Source organism: Corvus kubaryi, unplaced genomic scaffold, assembly GCF_017639235.1.
Source record: "Corvus kubaryi isolate FWS band 111438036 unplaced genomic scaffold, C.kubaryi_AGA036_p1.0 37285, whole genome shotgun sequence".
NCBI lineage: Eukaryota > Metazoa > Chordata > Aves > Passeriformes > Corvidae > Corvus > Corvus kubaryi.
The window spans coordinates 2,201,702-2,222,668 of record NW_024581089.1 but is presented as its reverse complement, the minus strand read 5'-3'; the positions used below and the strand labels follow the sequence as shown (position 1 = coordinate 2,222,668).

The window sequence follows — 20,967 nt, the reverse complement described above, 5'->3', positions numbered from 1 at the left end:
TTTAGTGAATGAAATATAATTAAGGCAACATGTTGAAGATGTTGTTTCCCAGACCAAAGGTGGTTTCAGAGCTAGGTGCTCTTTTTTTTGTCACCCAGTCTGAGAGTCTTAAATGACTTTGTTATATAAAAGATGACAAAGCTAAACTGATCAAAGACCAGCCTGTCTTTCAGCTGAAACAATCAAAGCCAGACCTGCCATCTATTTCAAGAGTAAATCCAAGTCACAGCAAGGTCACAACAGAAAGAATTCTTAGATTGGGGGCTAAGGCAGTATTTCAGTGCACTAAATCCTACCTTAGAGCAGTATTTTCATGGGATGGCAAAGAGAGACAGATTCAATTTGTGAAAGCTCAGATTTGAATAATTCCCCCTAAAGAGAAAATATTTACGACCCTCCCTCTGTTTGTTTGTTTTTTTGATATTATTTCTATTAGTGGATACTCAGGTTTAAAAACAACCCCCTCTGCTCTGATGGCTGATATTCCATGGATATGATCCTGTAACACAAATTCTGGGTATTCAGTGTCCCTTGTGGATATGAACATAGTCAGGATGCTCTACAGCAACCATGCTCCAAACATTAATTCTGAGATGTTCACTTGCAATGGGGTCATAGTAAAAGTAAAGCCAATAAATCATGCACTCTTTCCTTCGTAAGGATTTGAAGCAAAAGGTGCAACAGAAAGGTAAAAAGAATATTCCACTTACTTCAACTGGAGCCTATTCTTAGCAATACTACAAGCTTTTATTACAGTTTAAAATAAACATGCTCTGAACACCTTTTCTCACATTATTCGCCTTTGGTACATGTGGAAAAATTTGGAACACCAAGAAAATGAGCTTTCTAAAAGAGCTGTGAAATCTGATATTGCGCTTTTCCAGCAATGTTTCTTTTAGTCCCATTTTATTTTTCCCCATATTCCCTACCTGGAAGGTAAAATGGCCCTCAAGAGAGGATAGAAATGCTTTAAAATATGAACAGAAAAGCAGATGTATTTAAAATGTAAGCAAAAGACATGCACAGGTGGGTGCTGCCTTTGGGATGGATCTGGAATAATGCAGGGTCACTCTGCTGGCTCCAAGTCCTCAGTGCCCACTCCCTGAGGGGATCCCTGGGAGTTGCATCCAAGTGACCAAATTCTCTTCCTAAACCACAGTGAAATGAGAAAAAAAAAATCACATTTGGCCCCATGAACACAGGAGAAAGTTGGATTTCCATTTGGTTTTGCTACCTGATGGCAGCCTCACAGGCTCCCGTGTGAGGGACACGGAGCCCCTTTGGCCACGCTGGACAGAACAGCCAAGATTTTAATCCACTGAGCAGCAGAACAATTCCAACCCGTCTCCCACAAAGAATCCATTGTGGAGAACAAAATCCCTTTGTCCTTCAGAACGGGCTCCAAAATCCCTTCTGCAGAGGGAAGCGAGGGAGCAGTGACAACTGTGCAGGGCACTCGAGCACTGGGAATCCTCAGCAAACCACAGCAGCCATTCAGAGGGAAACAAGATCGTCTTTTGACCATGCTCTGGCCATGGAAAATGAGCAGGACGTGCCAGTTCCTCATGTGCAGGGCTTTGCTGAGGCTGAGAGAGGGCCCAGCCTCTGCCTCAGATGGTAAAATAGAGCAAATTGAGCTCAGCACAAGCCCTGCAGGGTGGATAATAAAGATCCTTCAGCCCTCTGGATTTGTGTTATTCTGAGACACACCTCAACACTCGCTCAGATGCTGCTCTCATGCAGCATTTTAATAACCAAGAACTTGAAAAGGCTTCTAGAGGAGTGCAGAGAACAGAGCAGCTCGTGAGATACAGAGGAAAGGATTCCATGTAACTTCTCCAGGGTTATGGGTGCTGGTATAAGAAACATAAAATCTAAAGTATCACCCTTGTTCCTGTCAGGACTGTCTTCCAAAACAAACAGGCACACACCACCACTAAGAAAAAGATGTTAATTCTGTGCCTCTGACATAGCAGTTTTTAATCTTGGGTTCATGACACACAACTACATTAAATTTACTGGGGAAAAAAAAAAAAAAGGCTATGAAGAGATGTACAGAAAAAATTTAGGGAACCAGAGAGCACAAAAGCTTGAAAACTGTTGCTGCACTAGAAGATTCAGCTGTGAAAAAGCTGGTAGCAGAAAATTCATTCCTGCCCAGAAGGACTGAAGGTGGTGGATGTGAATTCAAACACCCTCTCCCAGCCCAGCAGCAGCGCTGGGATTGCTGGAGGCTGTCCCAGGGATAAAAGGGAGCCAGTCCCGTGGTGCCAGGGGATGGATGGCAGCACTGTCCAGCTCAGAGCCCGGCTGTTTATTTCATAAGCACGAGGGTGGTTTGTGGGGCCAAGCTGCAGGGTCACTCCAAATCAGTGTTCTCTCCAAGGGGAAGCTAGGGCAGGGCAGATAGAGGGAGGGATTGTGTTTGCTACCAAGAAATTACATGCTGCTGAGCAGCCTTTCTCACAGTTTTCTGGGCACTGAGGACAGGTTTTCCAGAACTCTTGGAAAAGCAAGAACAAGCAGAGGTTCTTATTTTTGAAGTTATCTTGACAGCCATGGGGTTGGAAGGGGTGAGCAGTGCCAAAGTTACACTCTGCAGCTCAAAGACCTGTAATTAGGGCTGTGTCTTCCTGCCCTATACCTACCAGTCCTTAGCCAAATCTCCCTTTTGACAACAACTCCAGGCTCCTTCTTGATGTATTCCAGAGAAAGAGAAGCAACTCACTCCTGCCAGAACCCAGAAAAGAGAGGGAAGTGCAGATGGGTTGGTAAAACAGAGGTAACAAAAAAATGTCAGCTGTGTGTTTGTGACTCACCACTCACATCACCCTATCCCCACAGGAGCCAAACCTCTCACTGCATTACTGGGATACCATTCCCCAGTGAAATACCTGTTAAATCCTTCCCTGTCTCACTTGAAAAACGTTTCTGCACATCTCTACCCCCTTATCACACGTTAAAGATGTGCCACCCCATAATTAAGCAGGGGCTGTATTAACTATGAAGCCTTTAATGGAACCAAACAGCAGTGCTGGGGGCAGTGAGACACTGCATTATTAATTAAAAGGTTTGGAAGCACTGCTTGAGGTCATAAATGGGCTCAGCCTGGCTTGCACTGCACGAGCACAGCTGGACTGCTGTTTCATTAAGTCTCTGATCCCAACTCATCCTCCAAAGAGAATATAAAAATTAACTGCCAGCATCCTGGGCACATTCCTTTTCTGCAACTCAACAGGCTCTGATCTAAAGGAACAGACCTGGGGAGGTCCTGTGGCTCAGACAGGGGAGCTTCAAATTCTTCCCAGCATTGTCTGTAAGGGCTCATTCCTTTCATCAGCTAAACGAACTCAACTGCATCCACTGAAGGAGATTCCATCACCTCAGTTTGGGTGGGGTCCACTACAAAGGGGCCAAAGTCACAATATTTTGGTCCAAAAGCTCCTCTTTCCCCTCCATGACTGCTGAGCACAAAGCAAGGATCAAGTCCATACAGCAGCAGTCCAAGTCTCATTGTTTGGTCTGCTTAGCTGATTAATTGCGTATTTTATTTGCACATCTCAAACAGGTAAAAGTAATTTTCTTTAGTAAGAGGTCACCATAAGGTTTAGCAGCTATGGCAAAATATTCCAACTGAGGCACTTGGAATGCTGCTGTCAGCTTTATCCCAGCTTTCTGTGAATTCAACCACTTACAGCTCTTAATTCCCCACTGTAAATAAGGATAACTTTCACTGTTTATTTCACAGGAGTGGCTAAAAGTTGAATTAACTGAGCTTCTGTGAGAGCAAGGATTCTGCAAAGAGGATTCAAAATATATGCAAATGTGAGTATTACAGTGTTTGTTGTCATACTTGTTTCTAAATGCACCAATTGAGAAACACTTGAACTCAAATGGGGTAGTGTTCAATTTACTGTACTGCAAAGAAAAACTCAGAACTCAGCTGTTAAGGCAAGTATAATGTACCTCAAAGCAGTAAAAATCTTAGATACTTGGACTTCTGAGGGTTTTTAAAGAAAGATAACTTAGTTTTTAATTTTTTTTTTTGTGATGAGCTGAGTTAAATACATGGATTATGTAACATCACAGAGAGAAGCATTTTCAAAGATACAGAACCCAGCCAAGGCTCTGTAAACATCCTTGCAAAATGCTGGAATGCCCTACTTTTGCCACCCTTGGCAAATAGCTCACTGTGATGCCTAGAGAGGGACAAGAGCAGAGTGCTCACCTCTGGAGCTGCAGCCTGGGTTTGGAGTGTGCAGCAGGAAAAGTGTGCACGTCAGCATTCCCCCAGCCGGCCCGAGAAGATTTAATTCACGCCAACCACAGAGGGGCTGCGAGAGCTCCAAGATGCCACAGCAGGAAAACTGCAGGGTGGGGGTTAAACAAGCACCAATGCACACCAGATGTCTGGGGAGGACATCTAAAAAAGATCCGGAGCAGGAGGAAGAATATTAAAAAAAAAAAAAATATCAATCCCCTTCAATGCCATAAATATTTCTACTAAATCCAAGGAACTGGCTGAGTTCAAACTTGTCCTATATGAATCATACAGCACTTCCCTCACCCCATCTTCATTTCATGTGTTCTGGATAAAAGCTCCACAAAGGAGGTGCCACAGTTGTGTCAACTTCTTTTTCTGTATGGTAAGAGCACTTTTTGTCGAGCTGCTTTACAAGATGTTGCTTTCCAAAGAATATAAACACAACAACTAAACGGTCCTATTTTTCTTGGCTAGCTCTTGTGCGGCATTTACTGATCTTCCTAGATCATTTAGATTCATAGAAATAGTTTCCTTTTGCCTGGACAACACTAATTTTCGTTATAGGGCCATTTAATTACAATTAGCAGAGTATCACAGAGAAAACAGCCCCCATGTTGTAATCTGGAGCCAAGAAACCATAATCTTCTGCTCTGAAAGTGTCCAAACCTGCTATTGTCACAAATATCTTAATTTACTTTCAGAAGTGAGACCTACTGAACATTAGCAATTAAATAACATTAATTGGAAGTCTCAATACCATCTCTAAAGCGCAACCACAGCGTGTTGATATCATTTGTAAAAGAAGTAAATCCCCACTCATTCCCAAAAGAACAGCAGCTACTCAAAAAGATCCATTAGGCAGCTTTGGGTTTCACTCTTCTCATGCAAAAGATGTCTGGGCACTTTGTAGGTTGTACAAAAGCTATTGCCAATCTGCTGGTCTGGGGTTTTGAGTTAAAACAAAATATAAAAAATGTTCCAAATTGGCTTATATTCCCATACAGCAGTGCCATTCCTACCCTGGGCAAAAAAAGAGAAGTAGGATTATTTACTAAATCTCTCTCACATCTAACTACAACCCATATTTAAAAGCAAAAAAAACCCCTATTTCTGCATGCTGAGAAATAAATATTAAGCCTCACAAAGCAGGAAAGTGCAGTGCTGGGAGGTTTCCATGGCTGCCCTGTCAAACGGGTTTCCAGGAAAAACTACTGCTTTTTAAACACAACCGGTTCCAAACTTTTCCTGGGAGAGCAAATATATTTCCTGGAACCTGCTAGCAACGTTTGGAAGAATAGGAGGAAAGTTATACACTACAATGCCTGGTTCTCACAGCTGACAGGGAACACTCCAAACTGACGAGGAGTGAAAAGGAACATGTCTTTAAATAATCAGAGACTCTGGTAACAACGGGAATTAGGAAAGAACAGGAGCCACGGGGTTTGTGAGGGAACTGAGCTGGCACCAGCCTGCTGAAGGCAACTTCCCTTTCCCCCTGTGTGCCACAAAGGCTGCAACATTCCACTTTATCCCGAATATTACCTGCCTCCATCCATGAACACCACATTGTGGACGAGCTTTTCCTCCAAAACCAAAACAAGGCACAAAGCATCACGTAACATTTTCAGGGGGAAAAGCTGGAGTGCACCAAGTGCTACCATGTCTGACAAGTTCTTGCTTTTAACAAAGCAACAACAAAGTTTAAAAGGAAAGGAAAAAAAGAAGTGTTACTTAAAAAAAAATCTGATACCAAACAGTGCCATGAAATTTAGGAAAGGAAACATTCTAAACTCTTGTTTAAAAAAAACCTGATACCAACCAGTGCTGTGAAACTTAGATAAGGAACGACTCTAACCTCAGTTTCACGCTTTTGTGCCCACCAGCCATATTTCTGAGATTTAAGGACTGCCACTCCTATTAAAACTAGATCTCTGAAGATCTTTGATGCAATCCCATCACCTCACCGAGGTTTCTGGGTGACTTTTTCTTTGGCTGGAGCCAGTGCTGTGGTGGTGCCGGGTACCTCAACTGCACCAAGGTTGCACAAGAAGCTGCACTGAGATGTTTCTTAACAAGGAATGACCTTTTCTAAGGAAAAGGCCTGAAGCTGCATCAGGGGAGGTTTGGGTTGGAGATCAGGGAAAGGCTCTTCCCCCAGAGGGTGCTGGGCACTGCCCAGGCTCCCCAGGGAATGGGCACAGCCCCGAGGCTGCCAGAGCTCCCAGGGATGCCCAGGGTGGGATTGTTGGGGTGTCTGTGCAGGGCCAGGAGCTGGACTGATGGTCCTTGTGAGTCCCTTCCAGCTCAGGATATTCTGTGATTCTGAGAACTAAAGTCCCCCAAGCTCGCCTTACCCTACAACCAGTGCCAGACTACTCCTGCTATTAAGACCAAACCTCTTCCAGCTCCATCCATCTGTGACATGAGGTTTACAAGTGGACAGAGATAACCCTAATTAAGAGCTCAACTGCCTGTTCAGTGCCCTGAAGGATCCGTCTCCCCCCATCCCTCCCAGGACACACACCAGTGCTCCCCGAGCTCCACACACCGCTGAGCCCACTTGTAGGACAGGAGTGAGAACTCCTAAAAAAGCTGTGAGATGAAGCACCAGGGGAAATCTGCCTCCAGGAAATCCAGAGGGAGCCTGTTCCTGTCCTCCAGCCTCATCCCACAGTTCTCCCCAAAGGCAGGGACAAACAATGCCCCTGTGTGTGCAGCTATCCGTGCTGATCTGGGGAGCAATTTCCAGGGAGATGATACAGGCTGCAGGAAAAGCTGGCTGGCTTTAAAGAAGGAATTCAACCCCAAACCCCTCACGGTTCTTCAACACTGAGGAAGTATAAAGCCATTTTTGTAAACACTCCTCCAGGAACTTGTGTTCACCACTACCTCACACTATTATCAGTGAGAAATTATAGGCTCTGTCCTGCTGGATTATTGTTAGTGTAAACAACTTTGCTAAATTGCTTGGCACTCTGTCTGCATGCAGCATGTTCAAACTCTGTAGTCTATTCAGCCAAAATCAAATATAAAGGCCCATCTGTATTAAACCTCAAGAAGAAATTAATAGACAACTATTTTCATGCAAAGCAGATATTTAAAAAAGGCAAAGCCAATACATATGGATGAACTTTTTCATTCATAATTTTAGATGCCACACAATGAAGACTGTTGTTTAAGCTTTATTTTTTCTCTAACAGCTCTCCATACAATACAGTGCATTGTTCAAACTCTGGAGCAATTTAAGCTTTTTCAATGTCTCCTAAAATCCCTGGATTTATATCCAAAGAGACCTGGCACTGTAACAAATTTGACTTGTGAGTAACAAGTTACAGCCTTTAAGCAAATTGCTCATTAACACAGAATTCAACTTACTGCTACAAACCTCACTACCTTTTATCTCAGGAAAAAAATATGCTGCTTATCTTATCTACTGAAAGCTGTGGGATAACACTCTATTATATTTGGGTTTTTAATTTCCTTGTTTGAGTTCTCAGTACAAATGCTGAACTAGCATCCAGGGCGAGAACAACAGAACTCCAGGGGGAAAAAAAAAAAAGGTTAAGTATGACCTAAATCTATCCTGCCTTTGATGAACGAGGAAAATAAACTGAATTTTGATGTCAGTACTGAAGAGGATATTCCCAACTTCATGCTAGGAGGAAATGAGTAAGAAAAGCCCAACTGTGAAGCTGGGGCTCTTTGTTTTTTCCTGAAGATGAAAGAGATTGAAAAAGCAAAACTCACAGAATGGTCTATAAATGGGGAACATTCTGTAGGTGCATCTTAATTTACACGGCTTTGAACAGAAATTTTACACTGCATTACAAATAAGAACACTTAATTCGCTGTGAAGGAGATTCTTATCCCATTCTTAGCAGAAGAACAGTGCTAAAGCCATTTTATATATTTAGAAACTAACCCAAACTTTGGAGTTAATAGGAGAAACTGATGTTACAAACGCAGAGAAAAATGCAAGGTCAGCAGAGAGAGCTGATGGAAACTCTTCTTTAGAACTTAAGAAAACACGTTGCATTTCATTAAAAAGCAAATGAAGTTAGCAGAATCTGTGCCTCTGATAGCAAACATCTGAAGTGGCCTTTTGGGGAAGACAGACACATATTCAGGATGCCTTGCAGTGCCCTGAGAGGACACTCAGCTCTGCAAGCCAAGAACACTCCAGCATTACAGGAAGTCAGTGAAATAATTATGTAATATGCCACTAACTAATGAAAGCTGTCCTGAAACCGAAAAGGGGTGTTTTTCTAGAAGTCTGGATCCAATTTTCTTCATTAAAAAAAAAAAACCAAAAACCAAAAATCCCAGTCTTCTAGACTGTCCAGAGAACTCTGCATAACTATTTTGAGTGCTCCAAGTCTCGTAACACGCCTGGGGGATTTCTTAGCATCTTATTGCATTTCTTTATGCCTCTCCCAGCACAGCAGTTCCAGCCCTGAGAATGCAGCAATAACCCAGAGCATCTGAAACTGGGAGAGAGAGGAAGGAAGGCAGAAATCTGCCTTCCAACACACCACCATCTGTACACTCCCTCGGATAAACAACAGAATGAAACAAATCTGCCTGGAGACTGCACCTCCTCATGCATATTCCGTGGGAAACCAGGAGCCAAAACTCGCTGGACAGCCCTGGAGTCAAAGAGCAGGATCACCTGTGCTCTGTTTTGTTTAACTCTGAGCACTCCATTACCTCACACACCGGGCTGAGAAAAGAATATCGAGCTGGAGTTAAATGAGTTTCCACCACAAAACAAGATGCAGCTGTTCCAGCCCTGAATACCTGCCCGGATCAAGTGCCTGTCATTTGATAGGAAGCACTGGGAATGCCAGCCTGCCTCAGAATGGTGCTGCTCCCTGGCCTCTGCACCTCAGCGAGGGCTCCCAGGAGCTTTCTGATGTCCCTGAGCTCATTAGGAAGAAAACAATGATATGAAAGCACTCCTCATTAAACTGGCCATTGTTGATCACTGGCAGCAATGTTGAGTAGAAGAATATCAGATGTATTCACATAAAGATAAGCATCCAGATGCCAAGGCAACGATTCTCCAATTATTTCTTCTTTTCTTTCCTATTGCACCAAATATATTACAATATATTGCCTGAAATGGCCAATCATCACTAATATAACTCATTTTCCATTGGTGAGGATTAAACAATCCCATTTGAATGATTTAAAAATTTTCTTTCACTGGGGAGGGAGACAAAACTCAAACGTCTTCTTTACGCAACTTGTCAAAAAAAACACCAACTCATTGAAATTCAGATATTCCTCCAAAAGCATCAGGTGGATTTGAGATTATCATGGGACATCATGGGGGCTCAAAACTAGTAATAAGATTAAGAAAACCCTCAAAAGGATACAAATTATCAGTGTAAAACAAACAACCTTTAGGAAAGGAAATGGCTTTATCCTGGGCTTCAGAGTTATGGACCCCCTCTCAGAAACTCTTCCCCCTCGTCCCTGGTTACAATCCTTTTCCTGGCTGTTTTAATTACACGAGTGTGCAGAAATTTCCAAGAGGCTAAAAGGGACCTCCAGAGATCACCTAGAAACCTCCTGCTCAAAACCAGTCTCAGCCAGGCTGGGATGCTCAGGGCTCCAGGTGGGATTTGAGTATCTCCAAAGGTGGAGACTCCACAGCCATTCTGGAGAACCTGTGCCAGTGTTTTACCAACCTCACAACAAAACAATAAAAGAAATCATCCCATGGTTGAGAAAACAGCCAACCTCAGGTCAGGTTCCACCTGCAGAGCTAAATCTGCAGCACAGCCTCCCTTCTGAACAGTTAATGGGGAGAACTTCCAGATCTGCCACTCCCAGCCCAGCCCCAGCAGACACCCTGCTGCCCACAAGGCAGATCCCATCTATGTTATCACCATTTTTCCTCTTCCCCCAGAGAGGAAGGCAAAATCAGAAACATGTTTAATGACCCAAACAGCACCTGGACACTGTTTCTGTGCTGGAAACTCCATGGCTGGAGCTTGATCATGAATGGCACGATTTAGGAACAGCAGGAGATGAGGTTCTTGGGAGGTTCCAGCCCCTCCCAGCCAGGGAAGGCTCTCCAGGGCTGGCATTAACTCAGCAGCCTGCAGCTCACAGATAACAAATTGCTATCTGTGACTCTTGCTGGGCAAGAAAAAGCAGGACTCCTCTCGGGATGCAAATTACACTGCTCTGCTCCATGTTGAACTAAAGGGTTGCCAAAGGCACACGGTGGAGGAACTTTCCCTATTTATTGCTTAGGTACCAACGCATCTCTCCTGCACAGGCTGCAGCTGCAAATCCAATAGTTGCAGTGCCAGAGCTGAAAGAGTAAAACCACCAGTAAACTTCATAAAACACTACTGACCCATCTCACCAGCATACCCACCATCTCAAAAAACAAAACCAAGTGTTTCAAGAGGGAATCTAAAGGAATAAGGAACACATCTATTTCCTGTGGCCTACAGGCCCATCCTTCTTTCCTCTGAAATTTCAAACCTGTTTTCCCATCACATAATGTATTTGTATCTTATCCTATATCTTCAAAAGTACTTTTCAGGAAGGCATCAATTTGTAAGTAGTTCAAGTGTGGCCTTCAGTAAATCCTAATTAATTGAGTTTGAAAGGGCATTTTGTTGTCAATATAGTAACTGCTGCAACAGTGTTCCTGGAAAGACAAGATCCATCACTGCTGACACAACTCACTTATAAAATAAATACCATGGCAGAGGCCTGGAAGATCTGTAGGCATCTCTAAAACACCCTTTGAGTTCAGAGCAGATGTTGCCAGTGTTTATACTTTTTAAACCATTGGGATATAAACACCTCGCTATAAACACCACTGAAGTTTTGCTTTTCTTTTCTTGATTTTGTGTGTGTTTATTTTAGTGTTAAAAATGTTAACTTCCAGAATAAGGAAAATAGCAACAGATGTCTAACCTAAACAAAAACTGCTCTAGTAGAGTGTATTCCTTTAGCTGTTCTTTTGCTTTTGAACCATTAAAGCTAAGATCTGGTTAAATAACAATTACTGGAGAAGAGGTGGGGAAAAAAAGGGGGCTGGAAAGAATCTTCCATAAATGTTAAGCATAATTACAATGAATTGAACTAATGAGCCAAAACTACAGATCAACAAAACTTAGTCAACAAAACACTCAGAAAGATGTATTATGTAAATAAAGCTTTGCATAAAATTCCATGGTCTTCACCAGAAGTTATCAATTGCTTCCAAAGAAAACACTAATTACTGCAGGGAGCAAGCAGTGAAAAATTTAAACGGTCCTGAAATTAGAAAGTTAAAGGATCCTGAAGGTTGTTTTTCCTTTTCCTCTTTTTTTTTTTTTAACTAGTTTTCTTGCTCTAACAAAGAAAGTATGGGATAAGAAAGAAGTTGGGACCATTGAACCCCAGCTCTGTATTATTCAGCTCAATCTTCTGTAAAAGAGCTTTATTCAAATGAATATATACATATTTGTGCAGGAAAGAAAAAGAAGGAATAAAAGGAGAAACAAAGATATTAACAGTACAACAGGGAGCCCCTCCACTTCCTGAAGGGAAGAAACCGTGCTGATTTAAGGGACAGAAAAGACTGTAATTTCCAAAGTGAGATTCAGCTGCCTGTGTTCTGGCCTGGCCTTTTTCTGAGCAGTGTGAACAGAAATCTCCTTGCCCTGTGCCTGCTCCGCATTGTTTCTTTCCTGACAACTCCAGCAAGTTTATTTTCCAAACGAACATGGAAAACGTTCCTGCTGAATCAGAAAAAAAAAAAAAAAAAAAAAAAGCGCTTTTCGCCGTGCTTGTGTGTGGCTACAGCAAAACCAGCCCCGCTGCCAAGCCGAATTAGCTCAGCGGTGCCTTTCTCTGCAGGCAGAGCCAAGCCATAACCGCTTCTCCGAGCCGCACGTAGAGAAAACTCCGCGAAGATTAAGAAAGTGATTTAGCCCTGTTACCTCAGGCGCCTTCCCAGCAGGGCCGAGAGCGCCGGCAGCGGGCGAGGAGCGCGGGCCGGCCCCGCCGGGCACCGGGAGCCGCGCTCCAGCAGCGCGGGCCTTGTGTAAGGCCGGCGGGGCCAGGCCGGGGCGGCGCTGGGGGAGGCGGCTCCGGGGGCCGAACAATGGCCACGGCCCCGCGGGGACACGCTGGACACGCCGGACACGCCGGACACTCGGCCCCGGCAGCGGCCGGGCCGGGCCCACACGTGTGCGGCCGCGAGCCGGCCCCGCGGCGGTGGGAGAGACGGACAAACCACCCCGCCCGCCAGCCCGGCCTTTAGTCCCAGCAATGCGGCCGGCGAGGGAAAGTAAAGCTGGCGCTGAAAACGCGGCTCGTGAAAAAAAAAAAAAAAAAAAATATATATATAAATAAATAAATGAACAGAAAAAAAAAAAAACCTCAAATGGAAAGAAAGAAATCCCTGCCCTGAAACAAAGCTCTGACAACAGCCCGCGGGGCGTCCCGCACCGGCGATCTCCGAAAACATCCCCGCTGACAAACAACAGCGAGCACCGCTCGACGAAGGGATCCATCCATCCCTCCCCGTGCGAGGGCACCACTGATTTCCCGTGGCGAGGCACCATTACCTTCGTAGCACAGGATGCCGATATTGTTGTTCATCTTGTCCAAGTACTGGTAGTTCAACAGGTCCATCCTCATAAACAGCATTTATCGGGCTGGCGGAGAGGAGCGGCTCCGGGAGGGGGAGGCGGCCGGGCAGACGGTGCCGAAGCGCTCCCGGCTTCCAAACTCCAGCAGAGGCCCAGCCTGGAGCGGGTCGGGAAGGGGGAGCGGGCTCCGAGCGCTCTCGCTCCGCTGCCAGCCCGCCGAGGGGAACGCGCTGCGCAGCGGAGGGGGGGCCGGGGGAGGGGGGGGCCGTGCGGAGTTCTTCCCAGTTCAAAAAAAAAAAAAAAAAATTAAAAAATAATGATAATTAAAAATAAGAGTGTAAAAGCAAAGCAGAGGCGGCGGGGCAGGGCAGGGCAGGGCAGGCAGGGAGGAGGGCAGGTCCGCGGGCGCAGCCCGCTGCGAGCGCCGGCGCTGACAGCGGCAGTGGCCGGCACTGCCCGCGGGCCCCGAGCCCGCTCCGCCGAGAGCCCGGCCCGCCCCGCGCAGGCGCCGCCGTGCCCGGGGTGCTTTGTGCTCCCGAGCGGAGCGGGGGGCGGCAGAGAGGGAGGGAGGAGAGGAGAGGAGAGGAGGAGGGAAGGCACGGCCGCGTCAGAGCCGCTCGCACAGGAAACACCGCCCGGCAGCAGCGGGAGGAGGAGGCGGCTGGAAGGGGAGGAAGCGGCGGCCGCGGCGCTGAGGGGCCTCCCCCGGGCACGGGCGGCAGCGCGGCAGCTTTGGGGGGCGGATGCTGATCCTCTGTTTCAAACTAATGCTGCCTCTCCAACGCCTGTTTCACCCCCCAGCACGGCCTCAGTGCCTTACAGCGAGAAGTAATGCGGTTCTACAGCAAGAGGACAGAACAGCAGCCATGGAATGGCAGGATGGCATCGCAGGAATGATAAATGGAATCACAGGAATGAGAGAGACAATTAAAATAAAAGGCGTGAGCCAGTGGCCATTTCCCCATGTATATAGTTTGTATATAAACAGTTTAAAAAGGTTTCTCCCCATGCCTATAAACAGGCATCGCGCACATTGCTACAATTCCACCAGGGCACAGGCAGATCAGATTTTTCAAGGGCTATTAGTGGTTAAACGTTCCGGGCTCTGGATCTTTAGCAGCTGCCAAAGCTCCAGTTGAGGTGACAGAAATGATGGAGACTGGTGCTGCAACTCTCTCATCCCGGGATGTGGGCTGCCCTTCTGCAGTCCCAACCTGGAGCACAAAGCCTGCTCAGACAGATGTGTGCGACTCATCTGGGAGGGCAGAACATCTGGGAGGGTGGCAGCATTCGCGAACCTCATGGGCACCGGTTTGCATTTCCTGCGGCTGATCAGCACCTCAAGTCTGGGGTTGATACAAAAAGAGAAATAAACCCCGGGGAAGTTTGCTCCAAGAGAAACTAAAAAAGCTATTGGAGTCCTAATGTTCCCTCTGCCCTCTTCAGCTTGGAGCACGGCTCATCCCTGCCTGTCTGGAATAGAGAATCTTCATGGTACACACAGGGGCAGACAGAGAGAACCACTAAAACACTTTCATTTGCACCCTGAGAAGTTCTCCCCTCTGCTCGAGAAGGGGAAGGTAGGACATGACAGAGCCAAGCCACAGGCTGACATTTTGAGAGTTACTGCTTGAATGCTCTGGATATTTCAGTGAGAACAGGTGGTTTAAATTTACTGCTAGTATCTACTGAATATTCTAAAGAAGTTTGCCTAGAACATAAGAAAGGTTTCTCCTCACTTCAGATACACAGTGCTGAGGTAACAGCACGTTTCTTGAATGGAATCCAATAAAAAGTTGCAGTTGTTCTGCAAAAGTTGCAACCACACAGACCAAAGCAGCCCATGCTATTTTCTAAAAATAGAAATACCTTTAATAAAGAGTAGAATATGGTGATTTTTAGGCAGGGCACTAGAAGTTTTGCATATCGTGCATACACAGAGATACTCTACACCAATCCATCAAATTAAAATAGCTGTCTGTTCAAGACATCAAGAGAAGTCTGAGCCCTCTAAGATATAAACAGCAATAAAAATCCACACGTACAACATTAAAAAAAAAGAGAGGCACGCTTCTTCAGCATGAAATGCAAGCTCCTCACCAATTTTGGGAACAATATTTTGATATGTACAGTTTTTAACATAGAGAGCATCCCTGAATTCACCTGAATTGGATGCTTGGGAAGGACAAGAAGTATTTAATCTTTTCACTTTAAAATACTTGAACTTTTGTGGGAGGTGCAGGAGATGAGGAAGAAAAGAAAGCACTATTTAAACTGATTTAAAGCAGTGCCCTACTAGACAGGGGTGCACATGGGCATTACAATTCCAAGTCCAATTTGAATTCTCCTCTATATTTAAAGTTACATATTTCTTCAAGCTGTTTGGAAAAGCATGGTTGGGTGTTGTCCACAAACCACTGACTACTCAGTGCTGTCCAGACATTAATAAAGGAGTTAATTCTCCTTTATTAGACCAGCAGTCACTGGTGTGCAGGTTTTTGGGCAATAATGATCCCTGTTAAGTGAATGGCTTTCAGCATTTCAGTGCACACTCTGATCAGACTTGTCAAATGTTGCATAACGAGCAAGCTTCACAACAAATAATAATAAACTGGTACCAAACACCGGGAGCTTTTTGAACTTCTAAATTAAAATATCTATGCTGAAAACAAGGCAATGCCTACTGAAAGAGTGGGGGGAATTATCAGTGTAAACCTATCTCATATTACATTTTAAACCCAAGATCCATTCTTAGGGAAACTGTCTTTGGAAGAAAATGTATCAGCTCAACAAATCCAAATCCAGCAGGCATTGACCTCAAATAGTGACAGGGTCACTGTAAAGTACTTATTTCCTGTCAGCAAATTCTCAGTTCGGATTGCTGCTCATCCATCTGAGCGTCCTTCCACCGAACTGAAACCAATAATCAATGCAGCATCGGTGGGTTAGAAAAAAGGCTATTTTTTATCAATTCCTTCTACATCCCGATAGCTGCAGACACAGTTCCGTGCTGTGGTATCCCTGCCTCACACTGTCTGGAGTACTTCCTCTAGGATTGCACGCTCCCTCCTCCTGGCAGGCAGCGAATCCCAGATCTGGGATCCGCCGTGAACCCACTGAACTTTAACACAACAGCAGCCTCTAGAGGTAACGGGAAAGCCGCGGGCTCCGGTGGGATTTGCATGGGATTTCAGTCTCATTATCCCACAGAGCAGGGGACAGACCTCAGCCTCTCAGGGATCTGCTGCGCTTCAACACAGACAGCAAAAATTCAGTCTGCACACAACAGTGTCTCACCACAGAAGTGTTCTGAGGCACGAAAAGCAAAATAAGGAAAACAAAAAAGAGCAGGTCAATCACCACTGTCAATAACAGGACTTAATATAAAAATAAATCCTTACAACTGGATATTATTTGTTTAACTGAATTTTTGTAGGGGAAACAAGTCTCAATATATCAAGCCTATGATGTCAGATTTGACAGTGAGAGTTTATATGGGTTTTAGAGCATTTGAACATTACAAACATACAGGGAGTTGCGCTTTTTTTGCCTTTTCTCTGCCCTCCTCCACCCTCTTGTCCCTCTGCTCTCTCACAAGTGCTGCTGCCTCAGGCAGTGCTGAAGAGCCTGAGAAAATAAAATGCCTTTGGTGCCTGCACTCCACATCATCTTCCAGGGGGAAAATGGGCAACACTGGCCAAGAATCAACCCCGCAGATGGGAGACAACTGAAATTCCACCCATGAAGATCATCACAGAGAGCTACTATTGAAACAGCGACCAGTTCAGCAACTGAGAGGAAAAAATAGGCTTTCTAGAGGTGAGACACACTCTGATATGTCTGTGTGGCCACACAGTGCTGCTCAGTATCATTCCATTTTTGAGTGGATAATTATCAGCTGCAGCTCCTCAGGTCAGACAGGCACCTACTGAAACCTCAATGCACACCGAGGAGGAGGTGGAGGAATAAAGCAAGAACATTTAAAAACAGGTTTTGCCTTTTTTCTTTCCCTAGGAAAGGAGCGCATTGGAGTTGAGGGTTGCTAGGTGGCGATGTGCCTGAAGGAAAAGGCTTCTCTTTTTCTGCACACTCCACTGCAACACTGCTGCTCTCACCACCCCAGTTCTCACATTTCTGTTAGAATGGATTTCACAGGAGAAAAGGAAAATAAGAATTCTCCCTGAAGCGAGATGGGGTGTTTGCTTTGAAATCCATTCAGGTGTGATGAGGAAATACAGTTAAAATGGACTGAGCACGCAGCAAGTCCAGAAAAGTACCACAAGGAAAATGACATGTCAAGCTCCTTGCAAGCAGCAATCTCACAGCTGAGCCTCTGAGATCCACAGAGAGCAAACACAACTCTTCCCTCAGTGAGTCAGACACCACAAAACATAACTTTACACACTTCTTACAAAGCATTAAGTACTCACAACTGCACCAGTGAACAGAAGAGATCAAACCACACATTCTTCCCAATGTGCATTCTTCCACTTTTCTTTCAAGTCATAAAGTTGCATTGCAAATAGATTTTAATCACACCAAACTAGCTGTTCCCTTAAAATAAATAAAAAATTAAAGAAAGCCCTACCAGGCAGAGCATCTCTGAGCTAAAGCTGGTGCCTTCCTTCCTGTTTTACCTGTCCCCCAGTTAAAGGTTTCACCAACATGCCAGACATTAGAGAACACAAAATTATCACTGGAGCTTCTCAAGACTGAAACAGTAGGCTTACACCCAGTATTGACTTGTAACAAAAGAATTTGTATATTCCACCATTCTTGTCATACCCTAAACTTAGGCAGTGCTGCTTAAAAACCCCAAACACAGCATGGTCTAGTGAGGAAATCTGTTTATGAGTGTGTGTGTCACACACTGCCAGCTAACTTAGGAATTCCCAGCAGGACCAGGCCACCAGAGAGCCTGGCTTCAGTTCCCACTGAACAAAACGCCAGGGAAACCAAAAACATGGTGATGCCTGAAAATATCTAGAGCTGCAAGCACTTGTAGGGCCCAGGAATAGATGGTAATGACTTGTCTGGACTGGCAGATGGATTTTTAAATTTTTTTTTTTTTTTTAAATGCCTTGCTGTAGCGCAGTTCTTATTCTGTACTGCAGTTCTTATGCTGTACTACTCACTTTCTCAAAGACACAGAGGTTTTAAACATCACTGTGATGGTAAATAGAAATTTCAGATCACTTGTTTGTAAATATTTAGCAGTTTAGGACCAGCTATTTCACACCAGATCAGAAAACTCCAAGGTATTTATCAACCCAAAAAGCTTTTGGTGAATTAAAACCTGCCCTCATTAGCAAGAACTATTTGTCTCCCACCCCAAACTAAACACACCTGCTGTCCTTCCACAGCCCTTTTCAGGTGGGAGTTGGGGCCAGGAAAGGCAGGATCCAAGGCAGGGCACAGACAGAGCTTCCCTGAGATCCCATTGGGGCTTGTAGGGGTTTTTTGGCAACAACCACATTTAAGTTTGAGTGAATATATAAAATATTCACAGAGGTGCTGTGTGAAGCCTCTGATTTATCAAGAATGTTTTCCATTTCTCAATGGTATCTTGCAGCTCACAATTTGCAGTAGTATTTCTCTTTTTGTTTTTTCTTAGGCTGGGCTGAGAACACTTCAAAAATGCAGCTAAAGCACACACAACAGATCAATCTAGTTTATCTGGGTGGAAAAGTTGTTACGTGCTAATTAAAAACTTGATAATCTTTTCTGTTATTTGCATACTAATTTAAATTTCTGAAGGGTTGATGATAATCACAAACATAATTCAACTTGAACTACAAAGAGTCTCAAACACCACCAGAGCCTCCAGATGCAAACAGTGAAGTGCAAACATTGCCATGCCCTGACACTGTGTTAGCAGGGCAAAGAAATTACTTTGTATTCTTCCAATATGAGGGGATAAAAAAAAAAAAAGGAAAATAATAAAAAAGAGAGAGTACTAAAGGAAAAAAAAAACTATTTTAAGTCAGCTTTATGCTCAGGCATCTGAACAAGTTTTAACTTAGGAAAATTAGGAGCCAGACCTTGTTTAGAGGTTAGATTTCAAAATTACTGTGCATATCCCTCAGCTTTGGGAAGAAGCAAATCCAGTTTCCAGAAGCCACTAATTACAGGGTTTAGAAATAAAGCAGAGAGCTCCAAGATCACGAAAGTCTTTGAAAACATTTCCCCTTATAGCTCACTTGGCAAGACATAAAATATACTCTTTAAAATATAAATATATATACACACACAGGGCCTAATTGAGCTTAGATGTCAACATATGTAAATCTATGGAGCTGACCTTGCTTGCACACAGACTGAATATTACAATAATTAGAACTACCTTATAAATGAGATAAAACCAGGATTCCCAATGCTGTCCCATGCACTAAAATCAATCACCCATTTTCTTACAAAACAGAATAATTTTGGCTTCTACACATTAAAGCAATTACTTATCCTAAATATTAAGATTAAAATATTAATAAGTACCTATTGCAAAACCCAATTATAAAACTTGCAACCTAGTCCATTAAATTTAAATGAAATTTCATTCATGCTCTAAGGCTGTTCTTTTCCAATTGAGGGTCTTGTTCTCTATTATTGAAAAAGTATTTGACCTTAATAATATTTTTTACCACACCAAGAAAAAAAAATTGCCCAACCTTAAACACACTCTCACTTATCCCAAACTGCAGTGCTCACACAAACCCAGCCACCCAGAGAACCTTTGCTCAGGATGCTGAGGAACATCCTCTGGATCAATAGAAGAAAAAAGAACAATGAGGTGATGCCCTTGCATTGTTTATTAACACAAGAAGAGTAAGTTTTAACCGTATCTGATTTATTCACACACACACAGATGTGTGCAGTGCTCTGTAGGACACAAGTGGAACGTTATCAATTGTATTAATTCCACTAAATAAATACTGCAGAGAATGCCCTTGCTGTCCAAAAGTACAAATTCAGGTCTCAGAAAGAGAGAAATAATAGGGAAAAACCTCACAAAAGTAGCCAAGCCCTCCCTGTTCCAAAACACAGCCTTCCAACATTGCTGCTCTGCAGCCAGGACAAGGCCTGACAGTGAATGGGAGCTGAAACCCTTTTTCCAAAGGATCAAAGTCACCATTTCCATTTCCACAGCTACACAAGGCAAGACATTTTTCCTTCCAAAAATGAAACCTAGAGAATGCTGAAAATTCTCCACCAAAGCTGTTTTTCACTGGAATCAATGCTAGCTTTTCTTATTGTGCTTGTGCTGTTTTCACTTTTAAAAAGTGGGGGGAAAAAAGGGTTTTTTTCATGTTTTGCATTAAAAAAGACACTTATTTGTTATTAACTTCCAGCTTTCTGCCAAAACAGTAAAGTCTTTATTTGCATTTCCTGTCACTTCCCCTCTGCCAGCTCTACCCTGCTTTTCTTAGGGATCTCACAACCATCCCTCACCACCTTTAGCAGAAGGGACCATTCTTTAACCCCAAATGTTGGCTTTTAATTTACCAAAAAGTCATCAAAATCTCCCTCTGGTGAGCACTGCCCATGCCACAGGTTGTACTCAAGGCTATGAGGAATCCCAGGTGCTGCAGGAATTTGCAGTGACCACAACCCGAGCTTTGCCATGTTTCAGCACTTGCTTGTTTTTAACCCAGAGAGGAAAGGATCACGACTCCCAAATTTTACCCACAAAAAAAAAAAAAAGCCTGGGGGCTGCAGATTTATGGGTACAGATCAGTTTTTCCCCCCAAGGCTCACATCTACCACCCCTTCACTTCCCGAAATCCAATTTTTCCCAAACGCCACAAATATTCCACAACGTCCTCAAAATCTCCTCAGCCTTTTCAAGGGTTTCCCATCTTAACAGCCCCTTCCACTCACCTACAAGCTCCTCTCTCTCTCCCTCTCTTTCCAACAATCTCAACACCCTTCCTCAAGATGTGTTCTCCAGACACCCTAAATCCCATCCCTCTCTTCCTGAACGAAGAACTTTTCCCAGAAATCCCACCTTACCCGGAGCCCCCCCATCCTCTCCCACCACAATTTCCCAATCAAAGATTAATTCTTCATGACCCAGGATTCAAAAATTCCCTGTTTCCCTCT

At 44.2% G+C, this 20,967-nt stretch overlaps 1 protein-coding gene across 3 annotated transcripts in view; it reads right to left on the bottom strand.

Moving 5' to 3' along the window:
* Positions 1–20,967, bottom strand: part of VGLL4 (vestigial like family member 4) — a 66,401-nt gene that overhangs the window by 29,923 nt on the left and 15,511 nt on the right. The window contains exon 2 of one of the 3 annotated variants that reach the window (XM_042026734.1): positions 4,229–4,423. The exons of 1 other annotated variant lie outside the window; for it this stretch is intronic. In XM_042026734.1, the coding sequence (XP_041882668.1) occupies positions 4,229–4,423 (195 nt within the window). Of the gene's footprint in view, positions 1–4,228; positions 4,424–12,846; positions 13,154–20,967 lie in introns of those variants that run through there. One more of the 3 variants, XM_042026735.1, reaches the window with a different exon arrangement.